Source organism: Centruroides vittatus, unplaced genomic scaffold (assembly GCF_030686945.1).
Source record: "Centruroides vittatus isolate TY-2023 unplaced genomic scaffold, ASM3068694v2 scaffold_1152, whole genome shotgun sequence".
Classification (NCBI taxonomy): Eukaryota; Metazoa; Arthropoda; class Arachnida; order Scorpiones; family Buthidae; genus Centruroides; species Centruroides vittatus.
In genome coordinates, this window is record NW_027122670.1 from 1,324,167 (window position 1) to 1,351,007 (window position 26,841).

Sequence of the window (26,841 nt, forward strand, 5' to 3'; positions counted from 1 at the left end):
TCTTTATTTAATTTTGTGTTTAGTGTCATATTTATTTGTTATGCTTTAATAAACATTTTTAATGTCTTTTACAAAGAAAACATATGAAGTTCACTTAGTCTCTTAAATCAATCTTAAATTTTATTATAGAATTTTTAAATTATGCATTTTTAATTGTTTTCATCATCACAGAAATAACACTGTAATTTAAAAATATGTTGTATAATTATAGAAACTCATTTTGTAAACAAACTTTTGTTATTCAAGTATTTCATAAAGTGATGGAAATATATATATATGTATATGTGTGTGTGTGTGTAAAGACAGCTGGTAAAGCCATGTCAATTAATTTCATGCATTAAGCATTAATCAAATTCCATGTTAAGCAAAGAATACATATATATTTAATCACTATGGAAAATTACATACTAATTGTTTCATAATTTAAAGATGTAATAAATTTTTGAAACGTTTTTCAAAATCTATTTCAGAAATTTATTACATGTATATTTATGTAATGCTAAAATTGTTTTAACATTACATAAACATACAAATAATAAATAAATTCTTTATATATTAATTTTCTTGAAATACTGTAGTTGTGCAAGTTTAAACTTCATTTCTCTCTACGTAGTTATAAAATTTGTTTTATAAAATCATAGATTGGAATCAGCAAGTAGAAGCAGCCAACCATCATGGTTATCAATTAGTTTAGATGCTGCTTTGGGATGCCGTACTAATGTCTTCCAAATTCATCGTCATGGTCACAGTGCTGGGCCAAAGAAACCAAGTGATAAACATTCACCATCTGTAACAACTGGGATCTGCCAACCAATTGTCACAATCCATCCTCAAGCCTCTCCAATTGTATTTAGGTATTATAGTAATGTTAATTTTTATTTGATGTTTTCTGATATTGAAAATTTAAATTTTATCCTGAATTTTGTTACTTTTCTTATTTAGTTTAAATTTACATAAATAATAATCATCATACTCTATTTTATTAGACATAAACAAAAAATTAAGTTGTTAGAAAAGAAATTGGTATCAAGAAATTACAAATTTGAATTATAAAAACTTTAATTTCTTATACAGGCAGTTAAGTCTGTTAGTCAAATAATAAATGAAGCAAATTATAAAAGTTGTGGGTTAAATTTTCTACAAGAGATACAAGTTGTATTAATGAATAATTGTGTCATTTATGTTATATCAATTGATATAAAATGTCTTACCTGATATTTTAAACTGTTTCTTTGTTTGATGTTTTTCAACAGCTTGCATTTCTTTTTTTTTTATATAAATAATTGGGAATGAATGAGTTTATCAAGGATAGGAGATTGTGTTTTGTTGCTAGCTTCTAATGAAGATTGTGTATTTTTGACTAGAGATATAGTAACTGTTTTGTATTTTTAATTTATTTTATAAAACATATATTAATACTTGGTTTGATTTTCTAGGCATGTTCTGGATACACTGATTTCTCTTGCAAAGAGTTTTCCAATTCACTTTTTGCCAGAGAAGGCAAAGGAGGAAAAATATGGAAAAGATGTTATTGCTCAAGATAACAGGGCATCAAAAACAACTGTTCCAATTACAGCAAAATCTGATTCCAAACAAATACTTTCAACATCATCGAAGACTGAAGCTTGTGGATCTCTCTCTCGTCAAGATACAGATTTCTGGGATGTTTTAATTAAACTTGATTCTCTTAGTACAAGTAGAAAAGGAAAGAGTATTGCTAGGACTCATAGTACTACTACAATGATTGGAAGCAACAGTAATGCTAACATTGATGATGATACAAAATATCAAAGCTTTGAAGCTTCACCTATGGCACAGTTAATAAGCATGTTATCTCATCCTGTTGTGAAACGAAGTTCATTGTTAACTGATAGGTTGCTTAGGTTATTAGCTCTTATATCACTTGCCCTTCCTGACCAAGACAGTCAAAACTATACTCAAAGTACAAATCAACTTTTAAGTGTAAATGCTACTGCAAATTTGAGAAATGGGACTAATAGTTTAATATCTCGTGCAATGGAAGTGCCATCATGTGGAAGAGATGACAGTCATCCAGTAGCAGAAGAGAAAACAGCTGCTTCAGAGGGTGAGTCATTTTATTTTCTTTAAAATGTTAAAAATGAAGTATATAATAAAATGAGTAAGTCCATTCTAATAAAGTATTTAAAAAGTTAATCAAAATAATTCATTAAAATGGCAAAATTAAAAAAAGAAACTTGTTTTTAAAATTGGTCATCAAATGTTTTCAACTGCTAAGTAGTAATTTATCTTAATTTATTTCAGTTGAATAACAACAATTACATGAATTGTGATTTATAACTGGAAAAATTATGACTATACAAGATAATGCAAAAAATGACCCAAAAATCTTTAAATTACAGTACCAGGAATTAATAAAATTATCATACTTAAACTTGTTTAAAAGTTTTTATTGTAGCATAGTTAAAAATTGTCAGGCTATCTTTCTGTCTTCTTAATTAATCTTCTGTTTGAGTGCTGATAAAGTTGAGCAAGCATATGAAAAGTTAGACTTATTGCATGGAGATTTATCCTCTGAATCAAGTGTTTAATATGATCATTATGTTCATTAACTTCCAAACTGTGATGAGGTTTATCACTTGATGGCCCATGTTTTCAGTTATCTCATTATATGCTTGAATGATTAATGCAGTTTTACCATCATTTGCAACTGTTTCAGAAAAAACTTTAAGAATTTCCCAAACAAAGTAGTAACATAGGTTTAAGTTAGTATTATTCAGGGACCAGTTTTGTGCACTTATAAAAACCAATCAAGATTTGGTTTGATGGCATGAGATTCAAAAGTAGTTAGTGAAGGATGGAGCCAAATCACACACAGCAAATGTGTTGACTTCCTTCTTATAAAGTAAGAGAAGTTGTAAATATGATGCTAAGTTCCTTTATTCATTAAAAATAATAAATACATAAAACATTACAGGCTAATGTTGTAATGGATATTGAATAATTGTTTTAATGGATTTAGTGGTGATAGTTAGTTATTCTTAAAGTAGTATCTAAATTAACTACTTTAAGTCAAACTACTTTAAGAATAAGATTATCATATTTATTAATATGGTTCAATAAATATTATATTTTGTTTTTGTTAGATGACAAAGTTCCTTCAAAAGAATCAATATCTCATGTGCAATTAGGTGAAGAGGAAGAAAAGGAAGATATAATAATTAAGCAACATTTAAAATTGGCTGTTGAGGTAATGTTAATTGAAACTTGTTTTAATCAGATGACTGTATAAAATAAATAGATAAATTTTAACTTGTCAAAACACTTGCATAATCTCATGATATATATTCAAAAAATTGAAAACCTTTTACTTCTTTTTAAATGTAGATTTTTGTTTGCTATTAATGTTGTTTTAATAATAGTGTATATTAAAAAAATAAGACTTTTTAAAATTTTCCTATTGTTTGCTATTTTTTATTTTGCTTATGTTTGGGTGAATGTAATCAATAACAATTGGTAAAGTATATTTCTGTAAGTTTAAATCATTAAAGATGATAAAATGGATAGGAATATATATACAAAAAAGTATATTTACAAGTAAAAAGTATATTAACAATATCTTTGTTATAAAACTATTTTACAGTTTTGACAGTAGTAAACACATGTATTTTATGTAAATATTTGGAGAATTCCCAAAATAATAATCTCCACTCTCATTGACAAATGCAATAAGATTGCTTATATAATAAACATGTTTGTTCCAAACACACAACGGAAAAATTGCTAACACTGAAAAAAATCAACAAGAACACTCCACTGGCTCAAGAAATAAGACAGATGTGGAAGATAAATAAGGTATCTATTATACCTGTTGTCCTCTCTTCTATTGGTGTTATACCACAAACACAAAAGTATAGAAACATTAAACCTTAATAAAAACATATACATGGCACTACAGAAAGCTGCAATATTGAACATGTCACATTGTTAGGAAGTTTCTAGATATTGACACACATACAAATAACACAGTTTAATGTTAGTTGTTTGGGTAACTATGCCTTCAATATCAGCTGAGTATGACATTCACATAATAATAATAATAATAATAATAGGACAGGAGATATATATTTTTCAGTTTTTATTAATGTTCCTTCCTCTGTCTTGCTTGTTCTTTGTAATATTGTGATGATTGCAGTATTTTTGCATTGAACCATATATTGTCTTGTATAAATGATTTGACCAAGGATTGACTTATTCTTCAAAAATTTTTTGTTTCAAGTTTTGTTTTGTGACATTTTGGACTGATTTTATACTATAAAATAAAGGCATTATATGTTAATAATAAAGTAAAAGGTTGACATTGGCTATTGTTTCGTTTGTCTTTTGCAAATGAGTATTGACAGCACTTTTGGTTTTATTATAATCCAAGATTGTGATAAGCTTTTTGTCATTGCTGTCACTTACAATATCCTCATAGTTTATTGTTTTTATGATTGTTATAATTTTTTAGTCTATTTTATTACATATTAAATAAATACAATTTATTTTTAATTAAAATATAATAAATGTAACAAAAATCCAAAAAGCAATCATTGTACAAGTCCTTAAACATTTTTCTTAAAAAGTCTTGAAATTTCATAGAAATTAAAGAAGTTATAAGTAAAAGTCCTTAATGTGTCATATTAGGCATGTTTCCTTGTCAAGAAGCTAAGTAAGCAAGCCGATGATGTAGTTTGTTTCATATGAAATGATCTACGTCATTGGTTCGCTTACTTAGCTGCTTGACAAGGAAACATGTCCATAGATTTGATATAATAATAGGTTAATGGTTTTGGAAAAAATAACACCAACAAAATTTGATTTTATAGAAATAGATTTGAAGAAAATTTTGTTTGTATTATATGTACTTTAACATTTGACATAGGTCAAATAATAAAATTTTTTATTGAAAATATTATATTGCCTTCTACAGAGTACAGTGAACTCCCATATAGCATGCTCCCTCTGTAATGCAACAAAAAAAAATGCAACTAGTACTCACACAAAATTCTAATTTTTTCATCCAGAAGTATACATTTTCAACTTCTAGACCTAGGTTTAAACTAGCATAAAATCATCTGATAATGCATGTTTTGATAACGTGATTTCCTGTAACACAGAACTTATCCCTTGCATCGTACAGGATACTGTTGTACATGAAAAGTTCTAAAGAAATATATATTTTCTTAAATTAAAACTACCCGAATTACTTTTTTGCAGGTTTTGACATCAAAAACATGTTCTGAAGAAGGTTTAGAGGATGCTACTGCACTTTTGTTAAGGTTATCAAGAAGTTGTGCACGTACTCGTAAAAGTGTACTTCATTTGCTTTTAGAAGGTGCAAGAGAATTAGGACAAGTAGTGTGTCTTCATATACGTGCCTTAATTGAAGAACTTCGTAACTTAAATGCAAGGCTTGCAGTGGAACGAATTGCCACAAATGAATTAGAAGAGAAAGAGAATGAAGCAGAAGCCAAGTTAATAAAGGGAATGATTCAAGATAGGTAACTGTTGTTTTACTCTTATTAAAATTAGAAGTTTTGAATACATGTTTAAAAGACCTCTTTAAAAGTGAATACACATTATACACAGGTTGTCTAAAAAGAAACTGAACTTTTGCTCTAGGAAGAAAAAACTACAAGAAATATTTTTATAAATCTGTTCATTTATTCGAAATAGGACCCCTCTGCAGCAATACAACGTTCAGAATGAGTAACTAGCATTTCAAAGGACTTTTTCAGCTCCTGTTTCAGCACCTGGTTCAGTACTGCAGTCACAGCAGCCTCAATCTCAGAAATGTCCTTATAATGAGCCCCTTTTATTGGAATTTTAAGTTTTGGGAACAGAAAATAGTTACAGGGAGCCAGATTAGGAGAATAGGGTGGTGGTCTAGGGCAAGGGTTGGCAGTTTGTCAAGTGAGAAGAGCCAAATTGGCATGGAAACAGGATAACAAAAGTACCAGAAAGCCGCATCGAAGCTTAAATGCTTGACCGATTGCCGACCAACTGTGTTGAAAGACGCCCCCTAGTGAGCGTTAGACATTCCGTGACAATAATAAATTCCTATTACAAATATACTGAATTATTTATATTGTTATTGGATATTGACCAAATGAATAATAATAATTTATGCTATTAATGTAAGTAATAATTTATATTGTTAATTTAAATGTGCAAAATACAACACACGACAGGGGCGCCTCTAGTGGCCTTTTTGGCATAATGTTACATGGACAGATGTCAGACAGACGGACGTGCATTCAATGGGTTATACACATAAATATGCTTCAAATGCTACCACTCTCATATGATTCATATTGATCAACGCGAGTGTCGTCATGTGCGGACGGGCTAAAGAGTGGTAGAGAGTATGCCGTATGAGTCTAAGTTTGTTCGGCGGCTCTATCTCATAAACTGGAGTTATAAGGCTGCTTGAGATGAGGTGAAATTGGAGTTTATGTACGAAGAACCGTAAACGTCTGCAAAGAGACGCATGCAGCTCGCAAGCCGCACTTTCTGACCCTTGGTCTAGGGTCACAATACCTTTTCGAGACAAAAATTGATGAACGACAGTGCTCTTGTGCAAGGGTATGGTGTTGTGCAGCAGTGTCAATCTTCCTTGTGCATGATACTCTGGCTGTACACATAAAATTCAGTTCAGAGATTTCCAAAATACCCAAATAACATTCTCTAGTAACATTCTGGCCATTTTAGACAAATTCTTTGTGCACAATACCTTTGGAATCATAAAAACAGACAAGCATGATTTGACCTGTGATTTTTGAAAACAAAGTTTTTTCGATGCGGGCTCATCTGATGACTCCTACATGGAACTTTGATGTTTCGTCAACGGGTGGTATTGGTAGCACCATGTCTCATTCACCCATGACAATATTTTTGAGAAAATTTGGATTGCAGTGAGCTGTTTTGATGATGTCCTGAGCATGATGAATACGCACTTGTTTTTAATCCTCAGTGAGTGAATGTGGAACAAAGCAAGAACATGCCTCATGTTTGTTCAAATGATTATATAAAATTACATGGACAGAGTCCTCCCAACTCCTCTGACAACATTCTACAGGTCACATTCGGATCCTTTCTTAATATTTGTCACACTGTCAATGCTACACTCTGTAGTCAACATCAGGACCATTTTTTTGGATCATTTTCAATTGACTCCTGGCCATGTTTGAATCAACAAAACCAGTTATAAACTTGTGTCTAGCTTAGGCAAACATCCTCGTATGCTTCTTTCAGTAACTTAAAAGTTTTGGTAAAAGTTTTCTTTAGTTTTACGCAGAACTTAATGTTGGCACATTGTTCCATTGCAATTTTTTGACGAGGGTCACTAAATGACTCATACATTTCATATCACACAGAAAATTGTTATGAACTGATTCAAATCTAATTGCACACAATTGATAATATAACATTCAAAATTTTGAATTTGACTGTTAATGCTAGTTGCGCCATCTAGTTTTATTTTTAGAGAAAAAGTTTAGTTTATTTTTAGACAACTTGTGTATACCAGTTTTAAATTACATGTACAAACTTGTACATCTGAAGCAATGGATGCTCCATAGATGCCAGGTATTTTCTGGGAGGATTGTGCAAAGTTTATTTTAGTTCTAGCAATTTTCTGTAGAATATAAATATGAAAATATGGTAATGAAAATATTGTACAGATCCTCTTGTTATAAACTGTTCTTCTTCAGAAACAAATCAAATTTATAGAGCAACTTAATTATATATATACATAAATATGTTTCCTGGATTTGATGTATAAGAAATTCTCTAATTAAAGGATCTGAGGGTTTAATATTTTGAGTGTATGATATCAGAATAATTCTATATATGGACAATAATAGCAAATGATTAGTTATAACTTTGCAAGTATAAAATGCATTTAAAAATGAACTTTCCTAGGAACTGTGGACCAAATTAAAATGTATGATGGTTTTTTAACTTTCATTGTAAATTGTTTATAATGGCAATGTGGGCTGTTGTATTCATGGTACTGTTGCCAAAAATCAGCCAAGATTTACTTATGAAAAAACTTCCAAAAAGAACCAGTTTTATCCGAAAGGAAAGCTAAACCTAAAAATTTGGATCTTTGGTGTCAGAAGATAGGGAATAAAAAGTTGGGAATAAATGTTTTTAATGAGCAAAAAAGTTATGACTGACATAAAATGGCTAATTTTTTTTTTTCAAAAGTAGCTGAATTGGCAAAGAATTTCAGGATTTGCCAACACTATCCTGTGTCTATTCAAAACCATCAATAATTGTTGAAGATAACAATGCTTGTAGTTGGAATTGTCTTAAACCTCTCCTCAAATGAACATTTTCAATACAGTTTGCTGCAGCATGTAAAACTGGAGTTTAAAGTAAAGGAAATTTTACTGGAATATTTTGTTCATGTGGTGTAATAAACACTATATGTTCATATGCTGCATTTGTGAGGGATTGTAAGAGGTTTGATACGTGGAGAAGTTTGTTATAGGAAGAATTTGAAATTAAAGAATTTCCTATATATCTAATTGCATATCAAAATTTAAAATTTCATATTGTTAAAACATGATGATTATTATCAGTTATTTTTTAAAAAAAATTTTAAAACCAAACGATCTCCATAATGTATCAGACTATTTTTTGCTACTTTTAATAATTAAATTTTAAGTATATTGGTAAGAAAGAGGTAGACATTAGGTGTCATCTCTTATCAAATTTAATAATGTCTACCTCTATTACCAAATTACTTAAAATTTAATTATTAATAGTAGTAAAAAATAGCCTGATATATTACGGCAATCATTTTGCTTTGATTAATAACATTGGGTTTTTGAAATATATACATATTTTGAAATTCAGGCATACATACACAAATATGTTAATATTATAAACTGTTACATGTGTTCATAAGATTGGTAAGCAGTTTATGGAGAACTGATTGTAACTATATTATATTTTTTGTTTTGTTATATATACATATATATTTTTTGTTTTTTAATTTTAGGTTTACACATACAACTGTTATCATAACAGCTCCAACAAAAGTCAAAGGAAGTGGAAGTAGGGAATTGCAGTTACCATCAATGGCAGCACTAACAAGCAAAACTTCTAGTCAGGCTTTTTTCTTAAGGATTCTTAAAGTTATAATTCAATTAAGGGAAGCTACGCGTCTGGCACAACAAAGAGCTCGTCAAGCATGTAAGTTAAAAAATTTATATTACTTTTTAATTTAAGAAATATATTTTATAACATGACAATGCATACATCTAGCTTTTTAATACAAAAAACTGAATTTTCTGTTTCTTAAAATGATTATTTTATATGACGATTGTGTCTGAATGCATTTTCACCATCTTGGAAAAATGTTATTTGATTATGCATGAATAATTATGATGCAATCAGTTTAGTTACAGTTGCAAATAGAAATGTAGAAAACCCATAAAAAATTTTACTTTGCTTCTTTTATAGCTGTTTCTTCAGATGTCTTACAGCAAAGTGTTTTAACATCTCAAAATTTACCTGAAACTCAGTTAAGTGTATTACAAGAAACTATTGCTTCAAATGAAAATGAAGGTTCAAATGAGGGTAATCAGCAAGCCACACCAATGGAAATTGATACAGGTAAATTTTGTTCCATTATTTTCTTTAAAATATGTTTAATGTCATAATCTCTCAATATAAATGTTTTGTCTTATTTATTGTCAATACTAGGTTAGTTTTTCTATTATTTGAAGCTTTACCAAAATTTAGCCTCTAAAATATTTGTATGATATCAACTGACAGTTTTCAAATATCAATAATCAGTCAATTAAGTGAAAATGAGCATTCACTTGTGAATGGTTGTATAATAATTGACTGACTGTCAAAAGGCAGAGAAAAAAAACATATATGTATATGTATTTTTTTTTTTGCATGGTAGATACATTCCGAAAATGCCATGTAAAACAAAAGTTGCATAAAAAAGTACAGTACATGTATTCTGTAGAAAAATGCTTGATAGGATCCAGAATGTCAGTGGAACAAAAAAAGTAAGCAGCTTACAAAGAAACATGACCTTCTTTTTTAATTCAACATCATGTTATGTATATATAGTAAACACAAAGTAGCATGGGAAACAAATTCAACACGCAGTAAGTATTCTCTCATAAACATATATTTCTTTACTGTGCTTAAAAATGATAAATGAGCTCTTGATTTCAACAAAAAGAGAATCTTTTTAAACAAGAACACAATTTTACAAAAACGTTAAACTTAAAAATTTTCAAATAAACTGTTTTTTCTCCATGTCAAAAAAATCAGTTGTGTAAAATTAGGATTATTTTTCTTTTATCAACCATGTTGTTTCACAATTGCATAAATATACTATATAGAGAAAGGGAAGGGATAATACATAATTTTTTTTATCTTACATGTTAAGGAGAGAGGTACCAAGTTCAGCTTTTATGTTTCTGTTTTATTTTAGAAATGAAATTATTGTTGGAAGTTATAAGTGCAAATTATAAGTTTGTACAAGACTTACTCAGTAAGTTCATGCACTGATATTTTCTGTGATTTTTACAAATTCTATTTTGTTGTATCTTGATATAATCAGAACGGACATTCTACAATAATTCAAAGTATGCATGCAAAGTTATTAAAACAATGCAAATTGCTTTCTTTCAATATAAAAAAAAAATTTAACCTTAGTTGCCACGTTTGATAAAGCAATCTCACTGTTTCACTGTACCTTATTATGTTATAAGCAAAGGACTACTCTGCCTATTATCATCATCTTATTTTTGCAATGTAAGCTTACAATGAGATTATAACTTACATTACAAAATATAACATTGTCTATTAGGTTATATAAAGCATTTTATAACAGAAAATGTCAATATGATACGAACACATTGATGGATTTGAATCATGTTAACATTTAGAATTTAGCATAAAGATGCTAAATTAATTTTATTGTTAGATAGGTTAGCCCAGTTGATAAAATACTAAATATCTAATAGAGGTGGAATAGTGAATTTGAATTGCCAGCTAAAAGTTTAAATCTGTCATTTTGTGTTTTCTTATCTGTAGACAGCTTAAAATTTTAACTTATGTATTTTTAATAAAACACTATTCTGCTTTTGTGAATGTTTCAAAATTTTATAAGTATTATTATAATTGCATGTAGTAAAAATCATAGCATTTAACAATTTAAAATTTTTTTTGTTTCTGATTATTAAAACTGATCCAATTCAGGTTTCATTTTTCTGAATTAAAAAACTGTTTGAGAACATTGGATTCATTTGGTAATTTATAGGTCTTAAAATTATTGTTAAGTAATATTAAGTAAAGTTAAATTGAATGAATTGATCCAATAGTTATATCAATAATTAGAAATTAAGTAATTTTAAAAAATTCTGGACAAAGAGAGCCCACTGCCGTATTCTCATCCACAACATGTTTGTGAAGATACATTGTCAATACTGAAATCTTTATCTGCTCTGTCTCTAGAGATATAGAAAATTTGATAATTTAGTTCTGTTACATAAAGTAATTTTCTAAATTATTTAATTGATTAAATGAAATTCTACTTGTTAATGATAGCATAAGATTTTGATCTAACTGCTTGCTTTTAGACCAAAAGTATTAGTTTTTTGTATTGTGATAAGAATAATTGATTTATTTGGTGTATTAGTCAGTTGAATATTTTTAGTTAAAAACTTCTTTTAATTTTACTTAACAGTAATAATCTCATACTAATCTTAACTTGACATTTCTAATTAAATAAATATAAAATTCTAAATTCACAAATTAGATGAAATATCACTGTCTAATCATAAACATTCTTAATATTTTTCAGTTACACCATCTAGTCAAAATTCTAAAAAGGAACCAGTTGAAGAAGAACCATGTTTACCACCACTCAGTTTTCAACTTTCTCTTGAAGAATTATGGGAAACACTGAGTGAGTGCTTAGTAGAACTTGCAGAAACTCCAGATCATCATGCTGTTCTTGTATTACAACCTGCTGTAGAAGCATTTTTCTTAGTTCATGCTTCTTCCTCAGAAAAAGAATCTAATAAAAGGTAAATAATTATATATATAAGTTTTTAAACAATTCATTCACATTTATATTTTTAGAATACTGGGGATACTGCATTCATGTATTTGCTTCAATTGTTTAGAATATTAAAAGTATTAGTCATATGATTTTGATTTGTTTTTAATATTTTTAATAACTCATTCATCTTAATTTTTTAAAAAAAGATTTTTTTCATCATAATGAGAATTTAGGTAGCCTATGGGTAGATTTGAAATATTTATTTGAAAAGTAATTTATTTTTCTGAAGTTATGAAATGCTTTATAGTGGATAACATCTCTCTAAATACATTACAAATATATCAATTAAATTTTTATCTTCCTAAGATCATAAAAATGATTATAAAATTTTAATATACAATGAAATAATAATGATTACTTTACACAAATAAAATAAATTATTTTGGTTATCAAAATTTTTATCAAACAGACGTGTGATCCTAAATTAGTATTAGAAGTTAATATATTTTATTTGTGGGAAAAAAAATTTATTTTTATTTTTAAAGTTTCATCTATAAATTTTAACTTCATAACATCTTTTCAACTGCTTCCTTTTCAGAAAATAAATTACTTTTAAAAACGTGTTTTAAATCAAAATGCAGACTATAAAAAATATATATATTGTTTTTCATAATCACTTAAATGTTAGCATTATATTTTTTTAATCAATGTAATTCTCACTAAATTATTCAGCTGTTACTGCTTTTTAAGTTATGATATTGATATTGACTGAGATTATTAAAAATTTTATAATATTTTTGAATACATTTCTCTTCTATTACAAGTTTTAAAAATTGTTTTTTATTGAGTACAAAAATTTTAAAATATACTTTTAATATTAAAACTCACTATAGAAATATAAGTAAAATATGTTGTTTTTATTTTAGTAGATTTTATCATTTGTTAAATTTTAAATAGTGTGATTTCCCCCCTACTTTTTGTAATCAGTTTAGTTTGATTTTATTAAATAAATATAAATTTTTTAGAAAAGAATACAGACAAGAAAGCAGAGAAAATCAATTAGCACATATACATCAAGACATAGCACCATTATCACCTTTACCAGCTACTTCAGAAGCAGCAACTATAGCTGAAACTAGCAATATAGTCTTTAGTAGAGAGAATTCTTTAGCAACTATAAGCACAGCTTTACCAGCTGATACACAAAAATTCTTAAAATTTGCAGGTATATATAATTCTTCGTTTATTTACATACATTTAAAAAGTTATTATAAATTGATTACGTTATTTTCCGCAGAAACCCATCGTACCGTTTTAAATCAAATACTCCGTCAATCAACCACTCCACTTGCAGATGGTCCATTTTCAGTACTAGTTGATCACACTAGAGTTTTAGATTTTGATGTGAAACGAAGGTATTTTAGACAGGAATTGGAACGAATGGATGAAGGTGCACGGCGTGAAGACCTTGCCGTTCATGTACGGCGGGAACATGTATTTGAAGATTCATTTAGAGAATTACATAGGAGATCACCAGAAGAATGGAAAAATCGTTTTTACATTGTTTTTGAAGGCAATTACTTTTTGTTTAAAATTTTTTTATATAAATGTGTGTGTGTGTATATAAATCATAAATGACTATTTTATTATTTATGTAATTTATATATATTAATTTTTTCATTTTGAAAGAATTTCTTGTTTCTTAGAAAAAAATAATAATTGCAGTAATGCTTGCAGTTTAGATAAGTTAATGATTCTGTTATATATTACTTTTTGATGGGCAGTTTTTTAATTTTCTAAACATTAAATATTTCATGATTCAGGCATAAATTTTTCTTACAATATTTTCTTAAATTAAGAAATTTTTGTAAATGTCAGGCTATAAGAAATGTATTGCTTTATATTTATAAAACACAGTTTCATTGTTATTGGAGTTTGATTTATATATATATATATAAGATCACTGCATCTGTAAAAATTTAATAGCAGTATTACAAAGAAGTTTTTAGAATGATGAAATTTCATTAATGCAGATATATGTTCACATCTCTGCAAAATTTCTTTGTTTATATTTGGTAATATCTAAGAAAGAAATCTATTTTCCTTGATTAATTGGCTGTCTTAGCCTGTAGTAAGGATGATTCCATCCCCCTGTTTTCATATCACCAATTCTACCATACTACTATTAAACATTTTCCAGATTTATAACTATGTATATTCTGTTTTCATTTTTTCAATTATTATTTTCCTTTTCCTTTTAAATTCTACTTGTATGCCATTTTGATTTTACAATGATGATAATGTGACATTTCATTAGGATGCTAATTTTCTGATGATGATGATAAATTCAAAATTATTTGGATGTGAAAAATCAAACTGTGTGTATGTAATCTTAAAACAGCAACTATGAAGAAATATTAAAATGGAAGAACAGATTTAATGGCTTCTGTGATTTTAGAAAATGCAGTACAAACAGGAATAAATAAGATTGCAGTCTTTATTGGTTCTTTTGATAGTTTTACTATTTGATGTTTAAATGGCCTTTTTGTTAATTTATTATTAATTCAATGATAAATTGTTGAATACAAAGTAAAAACAAGGGAAAGAAAACAAAAATTAAATATAATAAATCTGCTAACTCAGAGTTTGCATAACTTGGACAGATTTCTTTCATGAATTTTTTTTGAGTTTTTCTATAATAAAAATTCATCAATATAAATGTATTAAAGCTCAGTAAAATTTTTGTATAGTGCTGATCAAAATAAATTTCTAAACCATAGTATAGTCACCTTGTTTTCCTCATCGTCATAGAAAACATCCCACTAACTCACTCACTTTCATAATAAACTCAAACAACCTTTACTCCTATTTGTTCAACTGCTGGTGTTTACTGTATTTAGAGTTTGATATGGAAAGTTATTTTGCTTAATTTAGTCTATTTTAAGACAGTTTGCTTAGTATGAAGAAGTAAATTTGCAAAACCTTATTCCTATTATATGGAAATTACTTTCTAATCACTTCAATTTAAATTTGTATCAGTAAGTAGAGTTTCATATTAAATTACAAACTCTTTCGTTCTTGATATGTATTATTTATTTTTACCCAAACATAAATACAATTGTGAATAACATCACTCCATCTAGGCTTTTTTGTAAATAAAATGTAATTATTAACAGCAATCTTGAAAATAAAATTTTATAAATTATTTATATTTAATGAACTGATTAGATTCAAAAGATAAGCATTCTGATATTCAATTCTGTTTGTTAGGTGAAGAAGGTCAAGATGCAGGAGGCTTGTTAAGAGAATGGTATACTATAATTTCACGAGAGATATTTAATCCAATGTATGCTCTATTCACAATTTCACCTGGTGATCGTGTAACATATATGATTAACCAATCTTCTCATTGTAACTCAAATCATCTGAGTTACTTTAAGTTCGTGGGTCGAGTAATAGCAAAGGCTGTCTATGATAATAAACTATTAGAATGTTATTTTACAAGGTCATTTTATAAACATATTCTAGGGAAACTTGTCAAGTAAGTATTTCTCTCTTATATTAATATATTGAATAAATATTTAAAAAATATTCTTCAGATTTCTAGTTGATTATTAACTATTTTGTTAGTACTTTATTTATTATCATTAGAAAATTACTAATATAGAACATTTAATTTGTAATGTAAAATAATAATTAAAAAAACTTATTTTTAAAATGTTAAAATATGATTAATCTCGTGTCCCTTGTAGGATATGATTAATCATATCTAGTAAAAGTGAAGAGTCAAGTAAAACTCAATAATAATTTTAACTTTTTTTTTTCTTTGTGGTTTTAGGCCCTTTACCGCTCTGAGAGCACAAAAAGGCCAATATAATTTTTACTTTATTAATAAATATTATTTATTTATATTTTAACAGGAAATTAAAAATTTTCTGTTAAAATTGAATATTAAAATTTTAAAATTTCCTGTTACATTGAATAAACTCATTACTGCTCATTACAAAATTTTTATTAATATGGGAATGTTTGGAGTAATTGTATCAAAATCATAATTAGTATAAAAAACTTACCATGACTTGTTAAATTTACAATTACCATTTACCAATCAGTTGTATTGAATTTAATAAATTTTTAGATAATACTTCAGATTTTTTTAATATTATGTTGTATATTATTATTATTTGAATAGAATATGAAATATTATAATATACTATGTGCCAAAATATACAGTACTGAAACTCACACATCTCGAATATGCATGTGCATTTGTCAAAGGGGCATAGCTTTAACTGCACATGTTTCCAGTAATGAAAAGGAAGGCAATCCTCTTACCATCACCCAAGGACCCTACAGGGGTATGGTGATCAGACCATTTCTTCAGTATTTAAGAAGACTGTCGTACAAAGAGTCTTCACATGAATAGACAGTGGTATCAAAAGAACGGGGCAGCCAGCCATACCACTCGAGAATCTCTAGCCATTCTTCAGGAAAACTTTTCAAGATGAATCATTTCTTGTGGTACTTACTTCCCATACCTGTTCCATTTCCGTGATCTTACACCACCTGATGCCTATTTGTGGGGAATGTTAAAGGAGCATGTGTTACTGTTAAGATCTGCCAAGTACTGTGCCTGCATTATGTGAGCAAATCGTTTACTTTTGCAGGAGTCTTCAGCAATCTTTGTTTTGGAATATGTTTGAGAATCTGTATGAATGATATGAACACCGTCTACAACGAGACAGTGCATACTTTGAACACTTACATTATGCAAACTATGGTAAATCAACAATCAACACACTAATAGTGTGTACGTTAGTTTCTGTCAGGAGAGAAAAACTCGGATGACATAATATTGTTTCTTTTTGTTACAGTACTGTATATTTTGGCACATAATATAATTCAAGCTTGTGCATTCTGTACTGAAATTTAGGTACCACAGCTAATTAAATTATGCTCTGAGTAAATTCTATTATGGTCATATATTGTCGAGTTACTTTTGTTAACATGTTAATGAGATTCATAGGAAAATAACATGTGACCAATACAGGTGGAAGTTTTTTCAGTAATACAAGTCAAGAAAAAAATAGTCTAATTATAATTGATAAATTTTGAGAGTGTGGTTAAAAATTTTTAGGAGGAAATGTAGGATATAAAAAAACTTTGCATTTAAAATTTTTGAATGTTGACTTCATGAATAAAGTTAACATTTTTGTTCAATTGCAGATACACTGATATGGAAAGTGAAGACTATTCATTTTATCAAGGTTTAGTCTTTCTGTTGGAACACGATGTCAAGGAAATTGGATATGAACTGACTTTTAGTGTTGAAGTAAGACAGACAATTCATATGAAATAAATCATTTAACTTACTTTACACAGTTACAAAGTTATTACTAGATTTGATATCTAATTGTAAACTGATAGGAAAATCATAAGTTACAATATGAAATTTTCTAATATCATGCACTTTAAAAGAAATGACATTTGATTAAATTAATCAATATATTTTTTGCAGTTTTCTGAAAAATTTTGAATAAATTCATTTTAATACACTTTTATTTCAGGTGCAAGAATTTGGTGTAACAGAAATTAGAGATTTAAAACCAAATGGGCAGAATGTAATGGTTACTGAAGAAAATAAACAAGAATATGTGCGTTTAGTTTGTCAAGAAAAAATGACAGGAGCTATTCGAAAGCAATTGAATGCATTCTTGGAAGGATTTTACGAAATTATTCCCAAACGCCTTATTGCTATCTTCAATGAACAAGAACTTGAATTATTAATCTCAGGTTTGCCAAATGTTGACATAGATGATCTTAAAGCCAACACAGAGTATCATAAATATCAACCAACATCATTACAGGTACTTACAATATTCCTTAAAAAATGTATTTTTCTATATCACAAATCATTTAAATATGAAATCCTAAATCATAGTAAAATTTTTACTTTCTATGAAAAAAGTTAAGTTTTTAAACTACAGTAGAGCATCAGTTATCCAAAACATTGGTTAACCGAAAGCTTTCCAGTCTGGACTCTATCGGGACATGTGTCATGCTGAATCAAATGTTTTTGATACTAGATTAACTTCTAAAGTATAATATTTTTATTTGTTTTTATATTTTTCAATATATTTATTTTGTTTGTACAAAATAAAGAAATAGTTTTTAACGATACAATAGCCATGGTGATTATTATAAAAATTTTCGTTAGGCTTAACATTGATGAAAATTCAATGCAAAGCGACATGCAACAGAGAAAAATTTCAACATGGGATATACTAATATACTATATTAATAATGTATTTTTTTGTACATAATCGGTTATCTGAAAAATCGATTTTCTGAACAACCCTAGTCCCCAATTGATTCGGATAATTGATGCTCTACTGTACTTTATCAATAAACATTCTGATTACCAACTTCAATTATATCTACTCAATAATTTACTATAAATTCTACAATAAATTCTAATCATAATGTGGAATGTTGTAATCTTAATGGGCAGGAAAAAAATCTAAAATATTTTTAGTTTCATACATTCAAAATGGGGTTGTTTTCTGTAGTCAATATTATCATCTTGATAAAGAAATTCATACATTACAAGATATTATATTTTGATCATCATACAAGAAGTTTGCTGCGTAATAAAATCCACTCTCAAGCTGATTTCAAATATTTGTGTGTATAGTTTAATACAGATAAATTTTATTGCTGCTTTTAGTTTGCAAGATTTGAAATTGTAATCAATTTTGATTAGGATCTTGCCAGTTAAAATCTAACATAGTTATTCAAATATGAAAAACTTCAGAAAATTATGTAATATTTTGTTTTATAATGCACAAATCATAAGAACTAAATTATTAACAAAATTGAAAATTTTATCATTTCCATTAAAATATATTAGTGTTTTTACATGTTAAAGCTGATCTAACAAACTATAAATTTTCATAGATACAATGGTTTTGGAGAGCTCTTCGTTCATTTGATCAAGCAGATCGTGCCAAGTTCCTACAGTTTGTGACTGGCACTTCAAAAGTGCCACTTCAAGGTTTTTCTGCATTAGAAGGAATGAATGGAATTCAGAAGTTTCAGATTCATCGTGATGATCGTTCAACAGATCGTTTACCATCTGCACATACTTGGTATGTTAATTTTTAACAAACATGTTTATTAAATATTCTTAATTGAACTAATGTAAACTTTTTTGGCAGCTTCAATCAATTAGATTTACCAGCCTATGAAACTTACGACAAGCTCCGTTCCATGTTGCTAAAAGCCATCCAAGAGTGTTCTGAAGGTTTTGGATTTGCATGAACTAACAGAATACTTATATTCATTACAATTTGTAATTTGTTGTTGGGAGGTCCCTGTTGAAAAAGGCACAGAACAAATTGCCATGTCAGAGGAGCCTTCTCAAAATCTGATAGTGTGATATTTTCTCAGAAGAGGTGTGTTGCATTAGCAACTACCTTGTTAATTCAAGGACAAAAATGTGAGTTGACTATACAAAATTCAAATATAATTGACTGCCAACAGAGTGGTTATATTATGTACAGAACATGCTTTATCTTTTCTGTATGACAAAACTTTACACAGTGAAATAATTAGAAGAGTGAGAAATGCTGCCAAGTCCACTGTCAATAATTAGTGTATATCAACCATTCTTTACACATTCATGCTGGCAGTTATATCGGCAACATTTTTTGGCATACCTTGTGATTGTTTCTTGCATTTGGTGAAATTTTCTAAGTTGTTGAATGGACCATAATTCAAAGGGGAATACATGGTGGTTTTTGAAGTTATAGGTCTTTCTAGAAAATCTCTAGACAGTCCTGTATCTTCATTATTTCAGAAAAAAAGCTGTAAAAGAAATTGCTGTATTTTTCATGCATGTTACTGCAGTAATTTGAAAAAAATAAACTAAAACTTGAATCACCTCTTAGTCTTAAATACTTCATGAATTATATTTTTAATTAGAGTACAAAAATGTGTCAAATGGCACAACTAAAAGCAAAAAAAATTTTTTGTTAGCACTGTTGTAAGTTTTTAGATCTGTAATTTACACATTTATTCAGTAGAATTTATTTAGTTTAAAAGGATAAGTACGAATGTTGAGCAACTTAAAGGAAAAAGAACAATTTATATTTTAGTTCAACAAATAAAGAAATTGGATATTTTAAAATACAGTATTTTTGTGATATGAAACTCAAACATAGCACAGAAATCCAAAAAATATGAAATATTTGTTACTTAAATAACATTAAATGACTTTGTTTATTTTTATATTAATGTAATATTTGTCAAATTTGGACATTACCATAACATTATCTATAGAAATATAAATTTAGCTAATTTCATAATTGAACTGTTATATTTCCTTGAAATGTATTTCAGAAGAATGAAATTTTTGTTGGTGTTTCTGTGTACATAAAATTGAATGAAATATTATTAATTGATGCTGTTTCCAATTCTTTGATTCCCATTTCAGAGAGTTGTGTTGCAAAATATTTCTCTCGTTTGATTTATTTTTATTTTTTTTCAATAATTTTTTACCCTTGCCAAGTGCAAACTTGCCATTCACAATTTGCTTATACACAGAAAACTTTTAAATAAAATTTAAATGAAATATAAATCTTATAAATAGAAAAATTATATGGTGTTATTGTATTTACTACAGAACTTGAAAATTTTAACATAACACACTTTTTCCTACGACTATATTTTTGTTGAAATGATAGCAATTCCAATTCTTTATTATATCTGTTCTTTCATCTCTGTTTTTGAATTAAATATAAGCATCCAAAATTTAATAATAAGTTTAAAACCTATTAAAAAAATTTCCAGGCTGAATATTTGTTAAAATACAAAAAAAAAAGAGATAATTTTTGCAATTGTCTTAGATCATTCCTTCATATTCCCTAAGAAAGCAACATCACTTACAGTTAACCATTTTGACCATTTATCCTCTCTCTAGATGCATCAAAACTTTTAAAATAGAAATTAAGTATTTAAAAATTGATTTTTTTTAAGTTTTGTAAAAGAAAAAAAATGTACCAAGTTCTAAAATTCTGGTTCTTTTTAATATAATGGTATTTAAATATTAATATATGTTTCTGTTTACAATCTCCATTTAGTGTATTTGATATTAATTTAAAGCATTGCCTAGTTTTGTTTACAGAACAAAATTCATGCTCAAGTTTTATTTTAGGAATAATTTAATGTTGTGATTTAAATATAATTTGCATAATACTTATACTCTTGTATCAGATATCTAACATATTGGTGGAAATATTTTCCTGTACAGGTAGAAATATTTTCCTGTACAGGTAGAAATTTGTTTTCTAGACACACACTGTCCAAAATGCCTTTTAATGAAATTTAATGTATATTTTCAAAGACTATTGCTCAACATACTTTGCAGATGAAGTACTAAATTAAAGGGGAAAGCTGGCTTGTTAGATTCCGCAACCTTGCTGTTGAATATAGGATCGGAAGCTGTTTTAGGAAGAATTAAGTTTGTCCAGGTTGGAGTCGGGACATTTTTTGCTAATTTTAACTCCAGTCTCAACATGAACTTGTAACTTGTATTAAGTATTTAGTTATAGTTTGTCTAATTAATTTGTTGTAATGAAATGTCATCTGGTATAGTTTATCATTTTAATAGGTTTATTCATTATTAATACATATTGAACTTTTTCAAAGGAACCAAATTTAAAATTTTACCTTTGCTCGGCAATGTTTAAAAATTTATCGTTGTGATCCAGTTCACTCCATTTTTTTAATATTGAATTTTACTTGTATACTGTTTATGTTCAATTAAAAACAAAAAAAATATCTAATTAAATATTATAAATACAAATGAGAAAAGCATACTAAAATTTTTGACATCATCGAATGTTTTTGGCAAATTGTCTTAATATATATTTTAAAAAGATAATATTTTATTCTGAATTATTCAAAGAATATTTGAGAATGTTATTGCTGCAACTAAGTTATCTTCACTTTTTTATTTAATAATAATAATCATAGTTTATTGGAAATGTTAGCATTTAACTGAGTAATTGGAATAAAAATAACTACATTAAGCATTTATATAACAACACAAAACAATGCATAAAATGTATTCAATATGCATTAAATACATTTTATGCATTGTTTGTGTTGTTATAGAAATGCTTAACGTAGTTCAGTAGTAGTAATGCAGTACCTACTGCATTACTATTATTGAAATCAAAGAAATTATTTTAAAACAATATCACCATTTGTGACATTACTTGTATACAGTTTATATAGATGTATTATTTAAGTGAAGATGTGTGTATGCTATGTTATATAAAGGGTTCTGTAGTGTCCAACGTATCTGCATCAAGGCCCAGATTCACAATTTGCAACTTATGACGAATATTTGTTGTTTACTAATCTAGTAAATAGGCATTGTTATATACGACAATGGGTTGTAACTCAAGACAATGCAAGACGACCGGTGAGTATTTAGCTTTCTGCATCGATGAATCACAGTTCATCGAAAATTTATCATTTACCTCGTCTGTCAATTGAAGACATTTTTTTAAAGGAATTAATCCGATGCTATCAAATTTTGAGGGAAATTGAGAAACAACCTCATTTGAAAAGGTGTATGCATCATGTATAGCATACTATTCTCTTAACTTTATAATAATTCTGTTTAAAATTTTAATAATTACGCTACTGAAATTTCTATATAATTTTTTTCAAACGCTTTTATACTCCATTTATGTCGAATTTCATCAATGCTTCTACATACATTACAGTGGCGTGCCGTGACATTTGATGATAGGGAAGCTGTGTTTCTGTAAGAAGCCGACTTTCAGGGGCAATCAATTAATTGCGCGTCAGGGCCCGTTCGTATTCGTTTGTTCGATAAGCCAGTAAAAACCGTATACTTCTTTAAATGTATTTTTAACAGATTATCTGACGTACTTAATAAAGTTCAATATAATTACCTCCGTTATTAGATTCAATAAATTCTTCATGCCCTCTAAATGCCAATTCTTGCTTTGAGAAAAAACATATAACATCTATTAATTTAGATATATCTATTAATCGTAATTATCTTGTTATAATTTTCAATATTTATTTTATATTGTCTACCAATGTTAAATTCTATTCCGCTTCGATTTCCAAATTGCTTCACTTTTACGAAAGAATCGTCATTCGTCATAAATTTTATCGTCAAAATGTCGAAATTTTTTTGTTGACGTATTTATATTTAATTTAGGCATTGGTCTTTCTCTTTTAATATCATCTATGATTACCAAAAGCCCACGTAGAAGCCCCAGTAGCTGGTTCCATAATCCTTGCTGCAGTTCTCCTAAAATTAGGGGGGTATGGAATCCTACGCATAACCGCCATTTTTTATTCCTCCATAAAACTCCTCTCCCCAACCCTTATAAGCATTTCCCTTCTAGGAGGAGTTTTCTTTTTCATTATATGGTCTTGAGCCAAAACTTTTTAAAATAAATTTTTGAATCACTAGCCACGATATAAGGGCTAAAATTAAAATTATAAAAAAAAACTTACTTGTAAAACAAAATGTGTGATGAATATTCATTCCTAGTACAAAAAATTCTTCAATTGTATGAATATACTTTTAAAGAAACTTATAATTAAATATAACTTTGTGAAGAAACGTACATAAAAATAACAAAATATTCTTTACTTTTTAAATCTTAAAACAATCCACTTAGTGAAATAGCTCCCTACCAGTGGCTAATGAATGGAATCAGAGACGGTCCAGATAGGTCACTAGGTGTGTGCATGCCAAATCCCGATGGTGCCGATACCGGTCAATGTCAAATGCCTCTTTTGTGGCATCACTAGTATTTATCTAAGGACGCGACAGGGTTGTTGTAGATTTTAAATGTTTCTCACCATAGCTGTAAAAATCTTAACAGATTGTCCGTCGTTTGTTTTCTAACTAATTCGTTTTAGAACTAAGTGTTCACGGAAATTTCCAAAATTTACAACTTTTCGGTCACTCTCATTGAACTGGTAAAATTTCTGACTTTATTACATCTAATGTTATGAAGAGAACAGACCCCACTGTACTCGGCAAGAGATTGGTTCGGTTAAGCTTCTGTTTAAGTAAAATTTCGGCTCTTTCATCAGGGTTTTATTTATGTTTCTAATTCCCTAATCGCTTAATTATTTAACTACTACTTAAATAGAAATAAGTCGAAACTAGTTACTTGTACTTGAATATCTGTAGTCTTGGGAAAGAAGTGGAAAGAAATTTTTATGACAACCGATACATAAATCGTAAATTAAGGAGAATAAATTCTAGAGCTTTTTTTGTACCATTGTACGTCTCATTCATTAAATTTGGTTGTAAATGATGCTGCCAAAGTAACAGTTAATTTTTTAACACTGTACTAGAATTGTACACGTTTTTTTCTGCATCCCCTTACAGATGGGACATACTAAATCGTAATATCACCGGTTTAACATTGAAATCCGTAAGTAATATAAGACGGGAGAGCAGAATAAACGCAGAATAAATATATAAAATATTTTAATGGATTTTTTTTTTAAAACTCCTGTCAACTATACAGAACTATAATAAAAACATGCCAGTAAATTCCTATCGTTTGGGTTAAGCCATAAATCTAGTCTAGGGTGGGCAACCTTTTTTATAACATGGGCCAGAATAAATTTTACGTTTTTTCCGCGGGCCTGTAGTAGTTAATTGACGCCTTCTTGTGACTCGTAATTGTTTTAGTCTGCAAATATGAAATAAATAAATAAAAAGTTTAATACTACATTTATTTCTCTTATCGTTTTCGAAAATTACAAAGAATTGGAAAATTAACTATTAATTAGTTATTTTTCCAATTTAATAATCTATTAAATATCTCGCGGGCCGGATAGAAACTTTTCGCCAGCCGTAGCTGGCCCGCGGGCCGGGGGTTGTCCGCCGTTGATCTAGTCTGCTTGTGATTCACATAATCGGGCGAGGGCGGCCGAACATCTAGTAGGCAGGTGGCTAACAGCCCACAACCGCTCCGGGATATAAAGTCGCGGACTCTTTACGCGTGTGTCGCTTCTACCAGCTAAACCGGGTGAGGTTGGTGCACTGTAAACCACATGTGCTAATGCCTATATAATCTGGCTGATTGGAGACTGACCGGTTTCGACATTCCTTCCGCCACCGAATTATTCGAATATACAATAGCAATCTTATCGTTTTTTTCACATGTAGTATAGAAATTTGTAAAAGATACATAATGCAGTTATAATAAAATATTCATTTTAATTAATTCAAAGTACGTTAAAATATGAAAATTTATATTTTATAAAATACAAGGGAAGGTCATTGGAAGGTGGAATCGGCGCTTCCATCGCTTCCAATGACGGCACGCCACTGATACATTACTAACACTTCACAAATTAATCTCCAACAATTACCTTTTCCGCAAGAAGTAATATTTCCGCCCTCGTATTATTACTTTTTTCGACCCTAATTTTCAACGACTGTATTTCGGAAGTAAAATTACGCCATTTTCTCCCATTTTATCACCAAAACTTTCTCACATTGGAGACAACTCACGTCATTTAAACGTTCCCGGACTTTATTAGACGAAACACTACTCTTGAAATCAGATTAATGATATTTTATCGTAAATAGTAAATTGGGTTATGATGCCCAGATACAATGTCATAAAGTTGTCGCAAGAATATAGTACATTGTAACTAACGATGCGTGAATCCAGACCCAAATTTGGCATGAATATTCTTCAACACACTAGAAAAAAAATACTGCGGAGGTCCCCACCCCAACCACCCTTCTTAAGCCCCAGCAATTTTTGTCTTTCCAAATATGAGCTTAACTAAATATATTATTTGATATAGGATTAATTCCCCATTTCCATGATTACACAATTTTTCCCCAAATAAGGAGAAAATGCTTCTTGTTTTTTATTGGGTTTGTCTACCAATTTCGCTTTAATACGAGGAAAGTTTGCGGCCTTGCCTATAGGCGGCGCTGCAATCAATTTAATTTTTGGCGAGAATAATTCAGTCATCTTCGCTGAAGATACAATACGAATTTCCGCTTGATTTGTCGTAAAGTTTTTTCACAACAGCTTATCAGATAGTCAGTGTGCACATACTTTGTCAAAAATGGAGAAGACGGAGACTCGTGCAGTCATAAAATACCTGACGAAAAAAGGTTGATCTCATCTCAAATCAAAGCTGACATGGATGAAGTTTTGGGAGAGTCTGCTCCTTCGTACACCATTGTGGAAAAATGGGCAGCCTTTTTTAAATCTGGCAGAAAGAGTGTGGAAGATGACCCTCGCAGCGGACGGCCGTCAACTGCTGTCACTGAAGAAAATATCGACAAAGTTCACGATTTGGTGTTAGCAGATCACCGTTTGAAAACGTGTGAGATAGCTGAGACAACAGGCATCTCTGTCAACCGAGTGTACCACATCCTAACCGAAAATTTGGGTATGACGAAGGTCTCAGCAAGGCGGGTGCCGCGTCTGCTGACTGCCGAGCAAAAACGTGTTCGCACTTTGATGTCAAAGGAGTGTTTGGACTTCTACCAGAAAAACCCACAGGATTTCATGCGTCGGTTTGTGACTACTGACGAAACGTGGGTCCACTACTACACTCTTGAAACAAAAGAACAGTCGAAGCAATGGAAACATCGCAGTTCGCCGCCACCAAAGAAGGCAAAGACAGTTCCATCAGCGGGGAAAAGTAATGGCCTCGATTTTTTGGGATGCTAA

The 26,841-nt window shown here is 29.1% G+C and overlaps 2 protein-coding genes across 7 annotated transcripts in view; both read left to right on the forward strand.

Moving 5' to 3' along the window:
* Positions 1-20,007, forward strand: part of HUWE1 (HECT, UBA and WWE domain containing E3 ubiquitin protein ligase 1) — a 202,847-nt gene extending 182,840 nt beyond the window's left edge. For all 6 annotated transcript variants that reach the window (XM_067284115.1, XM_067284118.1, XM_067284119.1 and 3 more), the window contains 14 exons: positions 642-854; positions 1,437-2,086; positions 3,126-3,229; positions 5,239-5,522; positions 9,032-9,225; positions 9,496-9,648; positions 11,864-12,089; positions 13,090-13,289; positions 13,362-13,637; positions 15,335-15,605; positions 17,291-17,396; positions 17,632-17,931; positions 19,022-19,212; positions 19,282-20,007. In XM_067284115.1, the coding sequence (XP_067140216.1) occupies positions 642-854; positions 1,437-2,086; positions 3,126-3,229; positions 5,239-5,522; positions 9,032-9,225; positions 9,496-9,648; positions 11,864-12,089; positions 13,090-13,289; positions 13,362-13,637; positions 15,335-15,605; positions 17,291-17,396; positions 17,632-17,931; positions 19,022-19,212; positions 19,282-19,384 (3,271 nt within the window). In that variant the 3' untranslated portion in view covers positions 19,385-20,007. The remainder of the gene's footprint in view (positions 1-641; positions 855-1,436; positions 2,087-3,125; positions 3,230-5,238; positions 5,523-9,031; positions 9,226-9,495; positions 9,649-11,863; positions 12,090-13,089; positions 13,290-13,361; positions 13,638-15,334; positions 15,606-17,290; positions 17,397-17,631; positions 17,932-19,021; positions 19,213-19,281) is intronic.
* A 6,297-nt stretch (positions 20,008-26,304) lies between these two features.
* Positions 26,305-26,841, forward strand: LOC136986514 (protein GVQW3-like). The gene has a single exon (XM_067284064.1). It carries the CDS (start codon positions 26,305-26,307, stop codon positions 26,839-26,841), a length of 537 nt encoding a protein of 178 aa, XP_067140165.1.